General features: G+C 38.0%; 1 protein-coding gene across 2 annotated transcripts in view; it reads right to left on the minus strand.

Annotated features, from left to right (window-relative positions):
* Positions 1-16,048, minus strand: part of LOC138711872 (kelch-like protein 17) — a 471,943-nt gene that overhangs the window by 206,917 nt on the left and 248,978 nt on the right. For both annotated transcript variants that reach the window (XM_069843135.1, XM_069843134.1), the window contains exon 5: positions 15,760-15,874. In XM_069843135.1, the coding sequence (XP_069699236.1) occupies positions 15,760-15,874 (115 nt within the window). The remainder of the gene's footprint in view (positions 1-15,759; positions 15,875-16,048) is intronic.

Below are 16,048 nucleotides of genomic sequence, written 5' to 3' on the forward strand. Positions count from 1 at the left end.
TCATGTACCAAATTCCATTGTATTTACGTATAGCGATATTGTTGTTAAAGATATCCAGATGTGTTAATTTAAACTGTGTGTTAATTACTCGTATGAGACTTTGGTGTTCCTTAAGATAAAAACGTGTTAAGGATATTTTGCCGACCGCAGGTGAGATCCTGTTGTTGAAACAACAAAAAATCCTTCGTTTCAAGTTCGCGTCCAGTATTATCGTTATTATTGAAATGTACACAAGAAACAGATATAATAAAAAACATATTGAACAATGGTGTAATATGTTTTAGTAACAAGTATTATTAGAGACAGTGTGTGTTCGATATAGACTAAATGAACTGAAAATCAAGAACGGAGTGATAAAAGTGTCAATTTTGAATGAATTAGAGGAGTGTAATAGGAAGTTAAGTAAAAGGATATAGACAATGAAAATAGATGAGGTGTATGGCGGGGGAGGCTAGCTAGGATAGCGAAGTATAATACGTAGAAAATGAGTGAGATCTGAAAAGAGAATTTACACAAGAAACAGATATAATAACGAACATATTGGGCAATGGTGTAGTATGTTTTAGTAACAAGTATTATTAGAAACAGTGTGTGTTCGATGTAAGTCAACTGAAAATCAAGAACAGAGTCGTAAAAGTTAGATTTTCAGTTGACTTACATCGAACACACACTGTTTCTAATAATATATATTTTGAATGATCTAAATTAAGTTGTTAGATTGTAACGGTGGGAATATTGATCAATTTAAATGGGATCGAAAGTTAAATTATCAGAGCGTCTAGAAAAGGTATATCTGTAATGAATGTAATTGTGGCACCGGATACAAAATTGTGACGTCCATATTACATGGATGGAAATGTTGACATCAAATATATATATCATCATTATCGTTATTAGTATTATCAGGCTTCTGGCTTTTCTTTTTTCTAAGACCAGACATCAAGTTCAGAAGATATTTCAAGGAACTTCGGTAGAAATCATGGCATCCATTGGCAGACACAAGAACAAATAAGTTTACATCTCATTTATGTAAGTAATATATGATCTGAATAAATCAAGAATAGTTTTTTCATGCAAGTAATTGAAATAGTCTTGAATTTTAAATTACCAACCACCAAATAGATTGCCTACGTCTTCTCAGTAGAACCAGCCTATTAAGTAAGACAAGTATGAGTGATACAAGCATAATAAATAAAAAAGGTGACACTAGCTAAATTAAGCCTTATGAGTGAAATAAACTAATCGAGTAAAGTGTTTAAGATACGTTGGAACAAAATACAATCAGTCGATTTCATTGTTAGATAGCCTGTAATGATGGTGTCAGAAATTCTGATGAGTTTGAAGTTATTGCTGGGAGTCTAGCTGTAGCCAAATGTTGCGCAAGCCATCCGACATAAGTTATAATACATATAATACAATAATATTAGTGTCAGAAGTAAAACATATCATATAGCTAATGTGTAGTAAGAAACGCGCACAAGTTGTAAAGTTTTGTCTTCAATAAATCATCGTCGAAGAAATCGCAGAAAAGAAACTTGGAGTGTTACTCTCATAAGAGAGTTTGACAGTTCCGCTCGCGCTATCTTCAAAACGAGAAAGTTAAAGATGTTCATTTTAAATCTTAACTTAAATGACGAAACAAAGCTCTATAAGGAAAGAAGAAAATACAGAATCTCATCATAGTCAGCGACAAGAACTTAGGCTACAAGAGAATTTGGAATTCCTAAAATTCTAATATACACTGCCGAGCAAAAAAAACGCAACACTTGAATAAATTTGAAATATCAAACTATAATACAAATTATAACATTACTGTGTGCTTCTATGGACATGTTTGTCTTAGGCAAGTGTTAATTCATGTTATGGGAAGGAAAGTTTACCCATTGGGTGGTTTGTGACACCCTTTTTGCCAGTTCCAGTCCCTTACGCTATATTTATTGCTGTGCCATTAAAATTTACAACCCTAAACATAAGCAGCCAAAACAAAGATACAACACTATTGTTTTCTTTTTATGCTTATAATGGAACTCTGTGATAATGAACTCAGTTTTAAACAATATTTAAGAGAGTTAAGATCCGTTAAGCCCTGAGAACGCCACTAGATTAGATTAGATTAGATTTATTTATTTAACCTGGTAGAGATAAGGCCGTCAGGCCTTCTCTGCCCCTCTACCAGGGGATTACAACTATAACATGAACAATAAGATTACAATTAATATTAAATTTACAATTACAATTACAATAAAAATTAAAGTACGACAAGAATACCTGATTAATGAAAGCTAGACATTTTATCATAGAAGTTAAGAACAAAGAATATTTTTGTATTTACTAAATTACAAATTAAACCTACAATAACAAAATTCTATAGTGATGAAATTACCGGATATTGAGATATTTTGTAGTAGATTAAAAGAACTATTTACAAGAAACCATGTCTGAACGAGTCTCAATTACTGACCAAGTGCCTAGTAAGTTTGCGTTTGAATTCAATTTTATTTCGACAGTCCCTGATGCTAGCAGGTAACGAATTCCAGAGTCTTGGCAAGGCTATTGTGAAAGAGGATGAGTATGAGGAGGTGCGATGGGATGGTATTGTTAGTATTGTTTCATGGCGAGAGCGTGTGTTCATATTGTGGTGGGAAGAAAGGTAAGTGAAGCGACACGACAGGTACGAAGGAATAGAAGAGTTCAAGATTTCGAAGAGAAAGAGAAGTGAATGTAAATTTCTTTTCTTATCTAGTTTAAGCCAACCTATTGCTTCCAGGGATGGGGTAATATAATCATATTTACGAACATTGCTTACAAAACGTACACACAAATTATGAGCACGTTGAAGTTTCATTTTGTTGTCGCTGGAAAGGTCAGTCAGTAAAATGTCAGCATAGTCAAAATAGGGAAATACAAGGGTCTGCACAAGGGACTTTTTTAAGCAAGAGGGAAGATGAACATTTATCCTTTTTAGCACATGAATAATAGAATATACTTTTCTGCAGGTTTCTGTGATTTGCATGTCCCAGTTGAGATTATTATCCATGTGAATGCCAAGATTTTTTACCGAAGAACTGAAAGGGATATGCACTGTACTTACTTTAACGGGGGAAATGTCGAGGTGCTTTACAGCGTCGGTTTGCCGTTTGTGTCCTAATATGATTGCTTGTGTCTTTCCAGGATTGATATTAAGATGGAATTTCTTTGTCCATGTCACAATCGAGTCAATGTCTTTGTTCAATTTATCTATAGCGTCATTTATTCGATCTAAGCGGGAAGAGATGTAGCATTGAAGGTCGTCAGCATACAAGTGATAGTTACAATGCCTTACATGAGATGTAATATCACTGACATATATTGTGAACAACAATGGTCCGAGTACCGACCCCTGTGGTATACCTGATGTTATGTTAAGCCAGGAAGAGCTTCGATTCCCGGATACAACACATTGTTATCTTTCCCGTAAGTAGGATTCGAACCAACTCACAGCAGTCTCTGACAAATGCAGATTTCTCAATTTATGGGTGAGCGGGTCGAAATTTACAGAGTTGAAAGCTTTGCTAAGGTCAAGAAGTGTTAGTATTGTTACTTTATTAGAGTCGATTGCTTCACGAATATCTTCTGTCACTTTAAGTAGAGCAGTGCTTGTGTTGTGTCCAGCTCTGAAACCTGACTGATACTTGTCGAATAGTTTGTGTTCGTTCATGTAGTTAGTAATTTGTCTGTGTACGATTCTTTCCAGTGCTTTTGATATGGCTGGCAGGATACTGATTGGTCTATAGTCGTTCGGGTCGGTGGGAACTTTGACTTTTGGAAGAGGAAGAACGAAAGCTTGCTTCCATATTTTAGGGAAAGTTGAAGTGATTAAGGAACTATTGAATATGTGTGCAATTGTAGGTATTACTATGCCTTGTATTTTCTGTATGAGTAATATGCTAATGTTGTCTGGTCCTTGAGCTTTCGTCTTGATGCGTCGGATGGCTTTCATTACGTCAATAGGAGTGACGTCAGTAAAATAGAATTTGTCTCGAGTTGGGGGAGCTGAGTCAGGCAAAACTGTGTCTTGTTTCGTTGTGTTGTTTAAGGTCGGGTCCTTTACAAAGTGTTCGTTCAATCGGTCAAGTGGGATGGGTATGTCTGCTTATTCACTAGCCCTTCCAAGTCCAATGACCTTCAGATTTTTCCATAACTCGGAAGGGGTTGTGTTGGGCTCTATAAGTTTGTAGGAGTATTTGAGTTTAGCGTTTCTTATTAGTTGAGTCGTTCTGTTTCTTAGGTGTTTATATAAGTTAAAATATTCGTCGTTTTTATTGCGGGTGTATTTCCTATAGGCTAAGTCGCGTTCGGACATCAGGCTACGTATTTCAGTCGTCATCCAAGGGGCTGGGGTCTTTCTGGTACGTTTGGTCTTTAATGGTACGTGTTTGTCATAAAGTTGAAGTATTAACGTATTGAATAAGTCTACTTTCTCGTCTACAGTTCGTAATGTCCAGATCATGTGCCATGGAAGTTGCGCAGCGTCTTCTTTCAGTGCAATATCATCTATTCTTTTGATATCCCTGTAAGTAATTACTCTAGGAGTCGATTTAGGACACTGCAGATTAAACGATAGATAAATGATATGCCCTGATAGTCCTGGTGCAGGCAACTGTCCATGCGTCAGTATTTTGTCGGCATTGTTAGTAATTATCAAGTCCAGTAATGTGTCTGTACCTTCCGTGTGATGTATGGGAGCTAGGGGTAGGATTACCATATCAAGGCACTGAAAGAATGATTTAAGTCTTTTAGTCGTACTAGAATGTAAGTCAAGTAAGTTTGAATTGAAGTCACCCATGATTATAACGTTCTCATATTGCGGCGTTACGTTTAGTAAGGCGGTTTCGAAATCATCTACGTCATATATATGTGGGGGTTTATATACCACACACACTAGACATTTTGTAAATAAGGTGCAAATTTCAATGAACATGAACTCAGGTTTGGCAGAGTACTGGCTTGGAGAATGATGAATAATTTTAGGTCGCAAATCGGATCTAATATAACCAGCCACCCCTCCGCCTCTCTTGCCCTCTCTGTCATTACGGCGAAGCGTATAGCCAGGAAGGTTTACGAGAGTGGAAGGAAGATTAGGATGTAACCAAGATTCGGAGATAAGAATAACGTGAATGTCTAAAGGTGAGAAGATAGAAGAAAATTCGTCAAAATGACACAACAGACTTTGAGCATTCACGTGAACAACATTAAGTGACAAAGGAGAGAAAGAAAGCGCAGCCTTGAGTATGTCTGCGGTACAGGGCAGTGGGCAGGTAGGATTGCTATTGTTCGTGTTAATAGAGGGGACCGGTCTCTGTACACTGACCTCAGGGACTGTCGGGTGAACATGCTGCTTTTTGTTCTCAATTGTACCAACTTATATGCAATTCAAGTTTTTAAATTATTTTCTAGCAATAATAACTTAAAATTACAGTACTAAATGATAAAGAATGTGAAGAAGAAAAATAATTAATTAATAAATAACGTTATTATATGGTCAAAGTTAAAGTGACTTACAGTACTAAATGATAAAAATAAGAATGAAAAAGAATTAATTATTACGTAAAGTTACTGATAGAGTAAAATTTAATATAGATTGAATATTGCAGTATATTAAAATTAGTTGCCTTACTAGTTTTACGCAGCCGACTCGTTCAGATCATGTCTTCTGGGCATTTAATTCTGTGTTTGTGCTCGCCTACTTTGACAATAATGTCTCCGTTTTGTGTCCACACGTTTTTCAAGCTGTATTTAGTTATGCATTCTTTTAACAGATTATGCCAGGCTTTAGTTAGATCTTCACGGACGGTAACAAGACTACCCTTTAACAGTTTTTTGTTTCTGAATACCTCAGCTCTCTTTCTATAGCTGACGAATTTGACAATGATAGGCCGAGGCCTATCACTGTTTCTTCGCCCCACTCGGTGACTTCTGTCGATATCACTTTCAGTTAATTGTACTCCTATTTTAGAAGCCACGTCAATGGCGATAGTGTCCGTGTTCTCAGACTCACTTTCACTCACACCGAAAATCCGTAAACACTGTCGCCTCTGATATTGCTCCAGATCGTCCACCTTCATCTGGAGCTGCCTAATGTGCCTGTCCTTCTCCTCTAGAGCTGTTTTCAGGCTTTCTATCACAGCACTGTTTTCAGCAATAGTTTGTTTCAAGTCCTCCACAATGGCGGTCCTGATGGCCTGCATCAGTACCTGCAGCATGCCGGGATCTTTCAACGCTTCCACCATGACGCGTCAGACAGCTTCTTCGGAGAACTCGCTGGGAGATGACTTCTTATTATTGCTATTTCCACCCATTTTGTCGTAGAAATCGAATGCGAAATAACATAAAATTATATACCACGACACTTTTAAACACTTTCAAATAGTAATGCACTCTAAAACCGCTGCTAATAATCACCTAAGTCGGAGCGTAATAACACGTGTCTAGCAGCTATCCGCCATGACAATAGCTTACGTTATGTGACTCAGGTGTTGCTTACATGGCCCCGTAGCTCTTGAAGAGTATCTGAAGCATGGTGACGGACATTCCTTCCTAAAATATCCCACAGATGATCAGTTTGGTTAAGATCCGGACTACGTGATGGCCATTGCATGAGTTGAATCCCTACTTCATTGAGGTAATGGAGGACATATCGCGCCACACGAGGACGTGTATTGTCTTCCAAGAGCACGAAATTGTCACCAATAAATGAAGAACATGTTGCCCAAGGATTTCTTTCATGTAGCGAGGGGCAGTAAGAAACTCACCCTTCACAAAGACTAGGTCCATTCGTAGAGTAAAACTGATGCCTGCCCACACCATCACTGAACGGCTATGAAATGCTGTCCTTGATGAAAATTTGCATGGAGAATACCTTTCTCCAGTCCTCTTCAACACTTTTTCTCTTCCATCTGGGGATCTGAGGCAGAATTGGGTCTCATCGAAGAACAAAACTGTTCTCCATTGTTCCTCAGCCCATTCCTGATCTTCCTTTGCAAACTGTAAGCGAGTTTCATGATGTTGTCTTGTAAGTTCTGAGAGAGGAACAGGTCTTCTAGAGATCAGGCCAGCATCATGTAACCTCCTCATGCAAGAAGTTAAACTTTTCTTACCATATCCCGGTCTTCGAGAATATGAAAGAAGTTTCCTGTACCTCTGCAGTGTACTTGAAACCGTCGACGGAGTTGTATGCAACACCTGAGCCACATAACGTAAGATGCTGCCATCCTCTACCAACGCCACTGCTCTAGCAGCTTTCTTGGGTTTTAACGGCATCTTAACTCTCTTAAACGTTGTTCAAAACTGAGTTCAATATCACAGAATTCCATTATAAGCAAAAAAAGAAAACAAAAATGATGTAAATTTGTTTTAGGTGCTTGTGTTTAGGATTGTAAATTGTAATGTCACAGCAATAAATATAGACTAAGGGACGGGAAGTGGCAAAGATGGTGTCACAAACCACCAAATGGGTAAACTTTTCTTCCCAAAACATGAATTAACACTTGCCAAACACAAAGAGGTCCATAGAACCACACAGTAATGTTATAATTTATATTATGGTTTGATATTTCAAATTTATTCAAGTGTTGCGTTTTTTTTTTTTGCTCGGTAGTGTAGATTTGCCGTAGAATACCTAAAAAATAATAATTTGTGATACCTCAAAACGAAGATAAAGAAAAGGAAAAGAAAGGAGATGGAGTCGGCGTCACTGAAATGGAACTCGCTGGTACTCTGGAAACACAACTCTGAGGAATAGAAGGAAAGGCAGGAAATGGATTAGCTTCATCACTACTTCGAAATAAAACTTGGAAGATTTCTGATCTCCGAAAGGACCCAGATGTGATAAGGTGTCGAGTTATTCTTAAGAAAAAATGAAACGCTGATAGTACTATCACACTTAAGAAAGTGCCTCTTGTTGTGAAGGAATATTCTCAGCAAACTGGAGATGATTTTAACGAAATGTTTGCCCCTGTTGTCGTATTAAGCTCCATCAGAACAATGACGGCCATGCTGTAGAACATAATATGAAATTTCAACAACTAGATGTTGAGATAATCTGAACGTAAAATTAGATAAGGACGTGTTTATGGAACTTCCTGAAGTACTAGGAGACATATTAAATGATAGTGTTGTCTATGAGGAAACAAATATAAGAAACGAAGCATAAAACATGTTTAAACAACTCAAACTGGCCTAAATAATAAGGTGTGTAAACTAAAGAAAACACTTTATGGACTACGTCAATCCGGGCGCCAATGGTGCAAGAAATTACCAAAAGAATCGCTATCCCTTGGATTACACCAACTTGACGTGTATTTACTTAAACAACATTGTCACAACCTGAGATGATGTGAACAATGTGCAGTTTATGAACGTTGGCGAGCCTCCTCATTTTGCATTGATTTCACGAGAATGATGGCTTGGCAATGGTTTTCCTGGCTGCATCATCAGACGTCGAGAAAATGTTGAGTGGCCACCAAGAAGACCAGACTTGACCCCCTTGGATTTCTTTCTCTGGGGGTACTTGAAAGAGAAGGTGTATGCCAGAAAACCGCGTGATTTGGACACTATGGAAGCAATGATTAGGGAGGAGTATGCGTGCGTGCCAAGAGATATGTTGCAACGTGCTGTCAGGGATATTGGACCTCGGCTGCAACGGTGTGTTACTAATGCCAGTGCCTACGTTGAAATATATTATGAAATGGCAAGGTCCATAGTACATTATACAATTGAAAGCAACAGTGTAACTTCATTAATGACACATCTATAGTGTAAAGAAAATAGTAACATAATTGTTGATCATCTTGTATATTCTAAGAAAAATAGGTCTGTTGCATTAATGAAAAATAAGGATGCTGGAGACATACAATGCACGTTTGAAACAAAACCGGACGGCAAAATTGACTTTTCCATAGACTTGTGTAAAATTCAAGAAAATCGAAAAAAATCCTGCTGTAAGGCATTTTCAAATGTTCAACGATTGAAGTTCTCTAAGTACACAAACACCATTCTTTCATGATACAATCATTTACAGAATATAGGGATGGGGAGAAACATCAAATTCCAATCGTAATCTAGTTCGAAAATGTGTGTACAGTACATCGGCTTTTCAGAAATTCAACTCTTCACTTGTAGACAAATTATATACATAATTTATTTAAATTATTCATAAGTTGTTTTTTAAATATGTAGATACAGTATGTAAGTAAGGTGTGTAAAGATTTAATGTTATTTCAAGTTATGTATCCTTACAGGGATGTGCAACTAAGCCTTGACTACCTATTTTAGGAACAGCGTGTAATCCGCGTAAGTAGTAGGTATGTAGTTGAAGTCTCCTGTTCGTGCACACAGCCGATAGTCCACCGGTGCCTACACACCTTTGTTATATAACCATCTGCTCATGCCACGCGACCAACGTCTAGTATGCTATAGTAAATGTACCATTAACCTTACATGCATGGGACCGAAACCGCCAGGCCTAGTCATGAGACTATTGGTTACCAACGAATAAACAAGGCCATCTTCAATTGAAAGGAGGTGTTAGAAATGCAAAGCGAAAAGTTTCCTGTAAAATTTCCTTCCCTTACCAACCTCTTCACTTTAGACCACGACACTTCGGGTACAGCCAAAAACCGCACATATTGTAGAAAGCGTAGCCAAAAACTACACACTAGTTGCGAGCTAAATCTGCACACATTCTTCATTTCCATAGCCAAAAATTGCATAGTAGATAATAATCACATGAATAAAATATCATGTTATGAGAATACAGTCTTACTTGTGGGAATACACAGTAATGCCAAATGTTATCCCTGCGGTGGCTGGATGGTCAGATCTTCAGCTCGTCACGCAGACAATCCGGGTTCGAATTTCGGTTAAGCTTAAAATCAATACTGACAATTGTGACGGACAAGTTCACAGTTGGGGGTTTCTCGAGATTCTCCCGTTTCTCCATATTAGGCTTCTACATTATTCCGTCAACATTTCTCCATTCCGTCAGCATTCCATAGCATTCTCCGAAGGCAGGCTGGCGACGCGTAGAGGGGGTCTGGTCAATGGACGAGTGAGTCTACCAGCTAGGAACCTGGGTACGTAGCGAACATTAGTGTGGTTAGCCAGTGTCGGTTTAGGTACGCGCTTAGCTTGAGAGTCAGCGCAATAGATACAATCATTTCGCAGTGATGAGTCGCAGTACCCCCTCCCTTAAATTCAAATTCAATTCAAGGTCGTACGATATTATAACTTTGCTGATCTGGCAACCCTGACGGCGTGTCAGTCATTCTATTCCCTGCCGGTCGCACACCTACACTGTGTTTACTGAATGTTTACTTGTGCTGCTTTCTCTAAAAGTTGACTCCTATAGACTCACTTCTTCTACTACTCTTATCACAGTTAGTTTTCCAATTTTGTTACGACAACCATTACTATTTTCATTATCTCGTGGCACATCAGCGGATCATTTGCGGCACTCTACTCAGCGGCGACACACCGGTTGAAAATGGCTGGACTAAATTACAGACGCTAAATCTTTCTGACAGCGTTACCACTTGGATACACTCCTACCTTACTGGCAGCCAGCAGAGCATCATATCTAAAACCGTTTCTCATCCTGGAGGACTGTAGAGCCAGGAGTTGCTCAGGATTCAGTATTAGGCCCCTTACTTTTCTCTATTTATATTAACAGAGCCTCTAAATCCCAGAAGGACTGTAAATATCAAATGTATGCAGACGACGTTCAGTTTCATATTTCATCCCGTCCTGATGCTCTGAGTGACAGCATAAGAAACTTAATGAAGATCTCGACTCTATCTCTTCCTAGTCTCAACAATTTGGAGTTAACCTAAAGGTACATAAATCAAAGGATATTCTATTTGCGTAGACCCTACTATAGGCCTAGATTAATTACTAATATCAACGAACTTAATATTCTACCTGTGAAACTGAATAAAACGGTTATGAAGTTTGGTTCGACCGTAAAAAATACCGTAGTTAATGAATCTAACCTCAATTAGGATACACATATTATATATGTAAGAATGCGTTCTCTATTCTCCATTCACTGAAAAGATTGTATCATTATCGAACTAAATTAAAACAGACTCTTGTACCTTCTACGTCACTTCACTTATTGCGACCTTTTTTTCAGTGATCTCAAGGTTGATTTCTCCCAGAAACTGCAGCGTGTTCATAGCACGTACGTCCGCCTCATTTTTAATATTCGATACTACGATCATATTTCACCTTTTCTCGAGATGTTATTTTGACTTAATTTACATAAGAGGAGAAATTTGCACTAGCTTTCTCTCTTACGTCGATTTACGCACACTTCAACCCCTTCTTAATTACTCTCTCACTCTATCATGGCATTAATACTCAATCACGTCCACCGGTGCGGAGTAGCGATTAGCTTCCTTGACCGTGAAACGAGAGGGACTCGCGCTCAATTTCTGGTTGGGACAAGTTACTTAGTCGGAGTTTCCCTCCACTACTTGAAGCAGAATTGCTGAGTAACTGTCGGCGTTGAACCTCGGACTCATTTCGCCTTCATTAGCTTCAATTTTATTTATGTATCATTTTAAAAGCTTCAGGGGTTCAGGTCGACCGGGAGATCATGACAGACGTTGTTCCAGTATTTGCCTATAGGCGTCATTTGCTTGAGGGAACTGCACAAGTCCCACGTAGCTGTAGGAATTTCTACAGTGGACTTTGGCAGAGCGGGGAGAGTAGCTCCCACGGATAGACGACGCCTTGATGAGTTGCAGAATCTGTGGAGGCGCGATCTTCGGGTCAAACGATACAGCAAAACGCAAGCACGTGAATTGTGAACAAATGCCATCGATTTGACGGGCGGCATATTAACAGGGAGAGGAGGGGCGTTGCTGTTCACGCGGACTTTGTCAGAACTGAGTGCCATACCACCATACAGTGAATCCCACGCTTGAAGAGGGGTCCTAAGGACTTCAAAATCATCCAAACATAAGGAGGTTGCACAATAAGCCTAAAGCTGCGGTGCCTGCCTGCGGGCCCTCCTCCGAAAAAAAAAAAAAGAAAAACCTCGATCACAACGTAATAACACGCTAGACATAATACTCCACACATAATGTCTGTATTCCCCATCCTTCACTGTTGCCACTTCTCGTCACTGGAACTCTCTGCCACCTTAAGTCAAAGGCTGCCGAACCTTCAAATCCTTTAAATCTAAGTTATAAAATTATATAATGAGAGTTACCAAACTAAATTACAGTTGTGATAAATTTTGTGTTGCATGTTTTCACGTATTCTGTACATTTAGATATTACAGTGATGGACTTCTTTATTTTATTTTATCTCGTTTTTGTTTCATAATTTTCCATTTATGTGTAGGCCTACTTAGAATCTGAGTTTATTGTATAATCTATTATTATTATTATTATTATTATTATTATTATTATTATTATTATTATTATTATTATTATTCAAATCTAGTCTTTCAGGTAAAGCTTCCTGTAAAGCAGATTTGAATAATTTCAAGGGAAAAATTGTTCCGGGGCCGGATATCGATCCCGGGACCTCTGGTTAAACGTACCAGCGCTCTGCCAACTGAGCTACCCGGGAACTCCACCCGGCCCCGGAACAATTTTTCCCTTGAAATTATTCAAATCTGCTTTACAGGAAGATTTACCTGAAAGACTAGATTTGCATAATATACGTCACTGTGTACGTTAACAGAAAACCACAATTCCAAGTCGCACAGAGTTTGTGTGCACTCGATGTGAGTCCCTGGCGTTTCGTCAGCACACGCGAGTTGTGTGGATATAAAGGGAAAAGTTGAGACGGTGTCGGGTGGAGTTCCCGGTTAGCTCAGTTGGCAGAGCGCTGGAACGTTCAACCAGAGGTTCCGGGGTCGATAACCGGCCCCGGAACAATTTTTCCCTTGAAATTATTATTATTATTATTATTATTATTATTATTATTATTATTATTATTATTATTTCCTGATATTTCTGTACATTGTAGGCCTATATGTCTCACTTAATTTGACTTGCTATTTATTTCTTATGCGTTTTTTCTTTCTCGTATATGTGTCATTTATACTGAATTATTGTTTCCATATATATAATGCTTAAGCATCTTCGTGTGCCCAATTCTCTTCCTCCTCTCTGCTCTATCTTTGCAGTCTCCTTCTGTCAATCCTTTACGTTGCATAGTTTTATGAATCTCCTCCATCCATATAGTCCGTGGCCTTCCCCTCTTTCCCATGTTTTCAGGGCTCCATTCCAACATTTGTCTTGATAGCCTCTCCTCCTTCATCCTCCGAACACGGCCGTACCAGGTTAACTGTTTGCTACGGATATACTTAACTATAGAATTTTTTATATTCTATGATATTATCATTATGCACTTTAATTTTTTGTGTACTACATTTTGTAAATTTGTAGCGTTCTTTCTATTGAAGTTTTAGTACTGGTTGAGTGTTAGAGAAGGTCGTATAGCCTTAACTCTGCAGATTAAATAAAAACTATTATTATTATTATTATTATTATTATTACCCGCGTCATGGACTAGTGGTCAGAGCTTCTGACTACAGTCCCTGAGGTCCCGGGTTCTATTCCCAGTTAGAACACAGGAATTTGTCCTTAAAACGGGAAATGTTCCTGTGTTCGTCCATGGTCCGGAAATTAGTTTAGGCTTAGGTTTAAGACTTCTCCTGGCACTTCATAATCATCCTATCGTAATATCATCCTCATCGGGGCAGCGTAACTCCGTCTTCCAGAAATTTTGGTTCATTATTAGGATTATGTCTAGTAATACAAACTGCCACAGGATTATTCCTAGCAATACACTACTGCCCTAACAGTGGGTTACAAATAAGCCATTGCCAGGAGAGACCAGAAACGTCTCCTGGTGGTGGCATAGGGTAAAAGATATATATTATTATTATTATTATTATTATTATTATTATTATTATTATTATTATTATCATTATTATTGTTGTTTGTTTGTTGTTGTTTAGTCAACTGTCCGAAAACAGGTTTGAAACTCTTAAGTAACACCAATAAGGCATCACTCATGAGGCAACTAGGGGTTGGGTGGCCAGTTCCTTTCCGCCTTCAATGCATACATTGCCGATTAGCTACATATTCCACCAATCAGACTTCAGATCATAAAAACAATTGTTCTTTCTCTGACATATATCAGCAAGTGAGATGTACTGCCTGATAATATAGATATACATATCACCCAGAACCTCAATCAGAGGTATATTATTATTATTATTATTATTATTATTATTATTATTATTATTATTATTATTACTTACTTACTGGCTTTTAAGGAACCCGGAGGTTCATTGCCGCCCTCACATAAGCCCCCCATTGGTCCCTATCCTGAGCAAGATTAATCCAGTCTCTATCATCATATCCCACCTCACTCAAATCTATTTTAATATTATCTTCCCATCTACGTCTCGGCCTCCCCAAAGGTCTTTTTCCCTCCGGCCTCCCAACTAACACTCTATATGCATTTCTGGAATCGCCCATACGTGCTACATGTCCTGCCCATCTCAAGCGTCTGGATTTTATGTTCCTAATTATGTCGGGTGAAGTATACAATGCGTGCAGCTCTGCGTTGTGTAACTTTCTCCATTCTCCTGTAACTTCATCCCTCTTAGCCCCAAATATTTTCCTAAGAACCTTATTCTCAAACACCCTTAATCTCTGTTCCTCTCTCAAAGTGAGAGTCCAAGTTTCACAACCATACAGAACAACCGGTAATATAACTGTTTTATAAATTCTAACTTTCAGATTTTTTGACAGCAGACTGGATGATAAAAGCTTCTCAACCGAATAATAACAGGCATCTCCCATATTTATTCTGTGTTTAATTTCCTCCCGAGTATCGTTAATATTTGTTACTGTTGCTCCAAGATATTTCAATTTTTCCACCTCTTCGAGTCATGTATAGTTAAGAGCTGTAAAGATAGTCTGGGTACACGTTCAAAGGTCCCATTGGAGAATATTGTTTCACTCCCATAAAGTAATCTCATGTTGTTCATAGTAAAGAAAACTACCACATTAAAGGCGATACCAGAATTATTGATCTACATTATTATTATTATTATTATTATTATTATTATTATTATTATTATTATTGTATTTTTATTAGCGATTTCAAACATTCCGTTTGGTGGATGAAGTTGTTTTGTATTGCAAAGTTATTTAACGGTTCATATATTCTCTCATGTATCTTCTCAAATTTTCTACCAGTCAATACAAGTACGAGTGACAGTACATAACCTATATAATTATGTCATGTATAGTTAAGAGCTGTAAAGATAGTCTGGGTACACTTTCAAAGGTCCATTGGAGAATATTGTTTCACTCCCATAAAGTAATCTCATGTTGTTCATAGTAAAGAAAACTGCCACATTAAAGGCGATACCAGAATTATTGATCTAAATTCTATATATACTTCTAGGATTTAAAAAAAATGAATAGCGTTACCTCTGATATGGTAATAAAAGTTATTTTCTTTAAAAAAGTATTGTCCAATGTAGATAACGGTATTAATTCATAACATTTTATTTGAGAAGGAAAATATGTTTCTTAGTGATTTTCATATCAAATAAGATCTAAACGCTAAGATTCCAGTGGTAAACACGTTACAGAACTTTCAAGATACGAGCACTATGTTCATATAACATTAACAAGTTCTATTAGGTGCAAACATGATTTGAATGAAAAGACTTGCTCTTACCTGCGAAACTCCGAATGCCGAGGCAGTTGGAAGGATGTAGCTGTCTCATGAGGAACTTGCAGCACGCTTCGCGTACAGAGCTGATCTGTAGCAGGCTGGAAGCAGGAAGAAGTACCTGCAACAGAACATCACGATTAATTGCAGACAGTAAAAGAACATAACATCCGCAAAAGGCTGTATCGGGACACAATAGACAGTGTACATTTGTCATTAAATTATCGTTAATGTATAGTCCAAAGTGTGGCTGTATCAGTAAATTACAATTATGTGTGGAATTCATAATATGCTT

This window comes from Periplaneta americana, chromosome 13 (assembly GCF_040183065.1).
Source record: "Periplaneta americana isolate PAMFEO1 chromosome 13, P.americana_PAMFEO1_priV1, whole genome shotgun sequence".
In the NCBI taxonomy this organism is placed as follows: Eukaryota; Metazoa; Arthropoda; class Insecta; order Blattodea; family Blattidae; genus Periplaneta; species Periplaneta americana.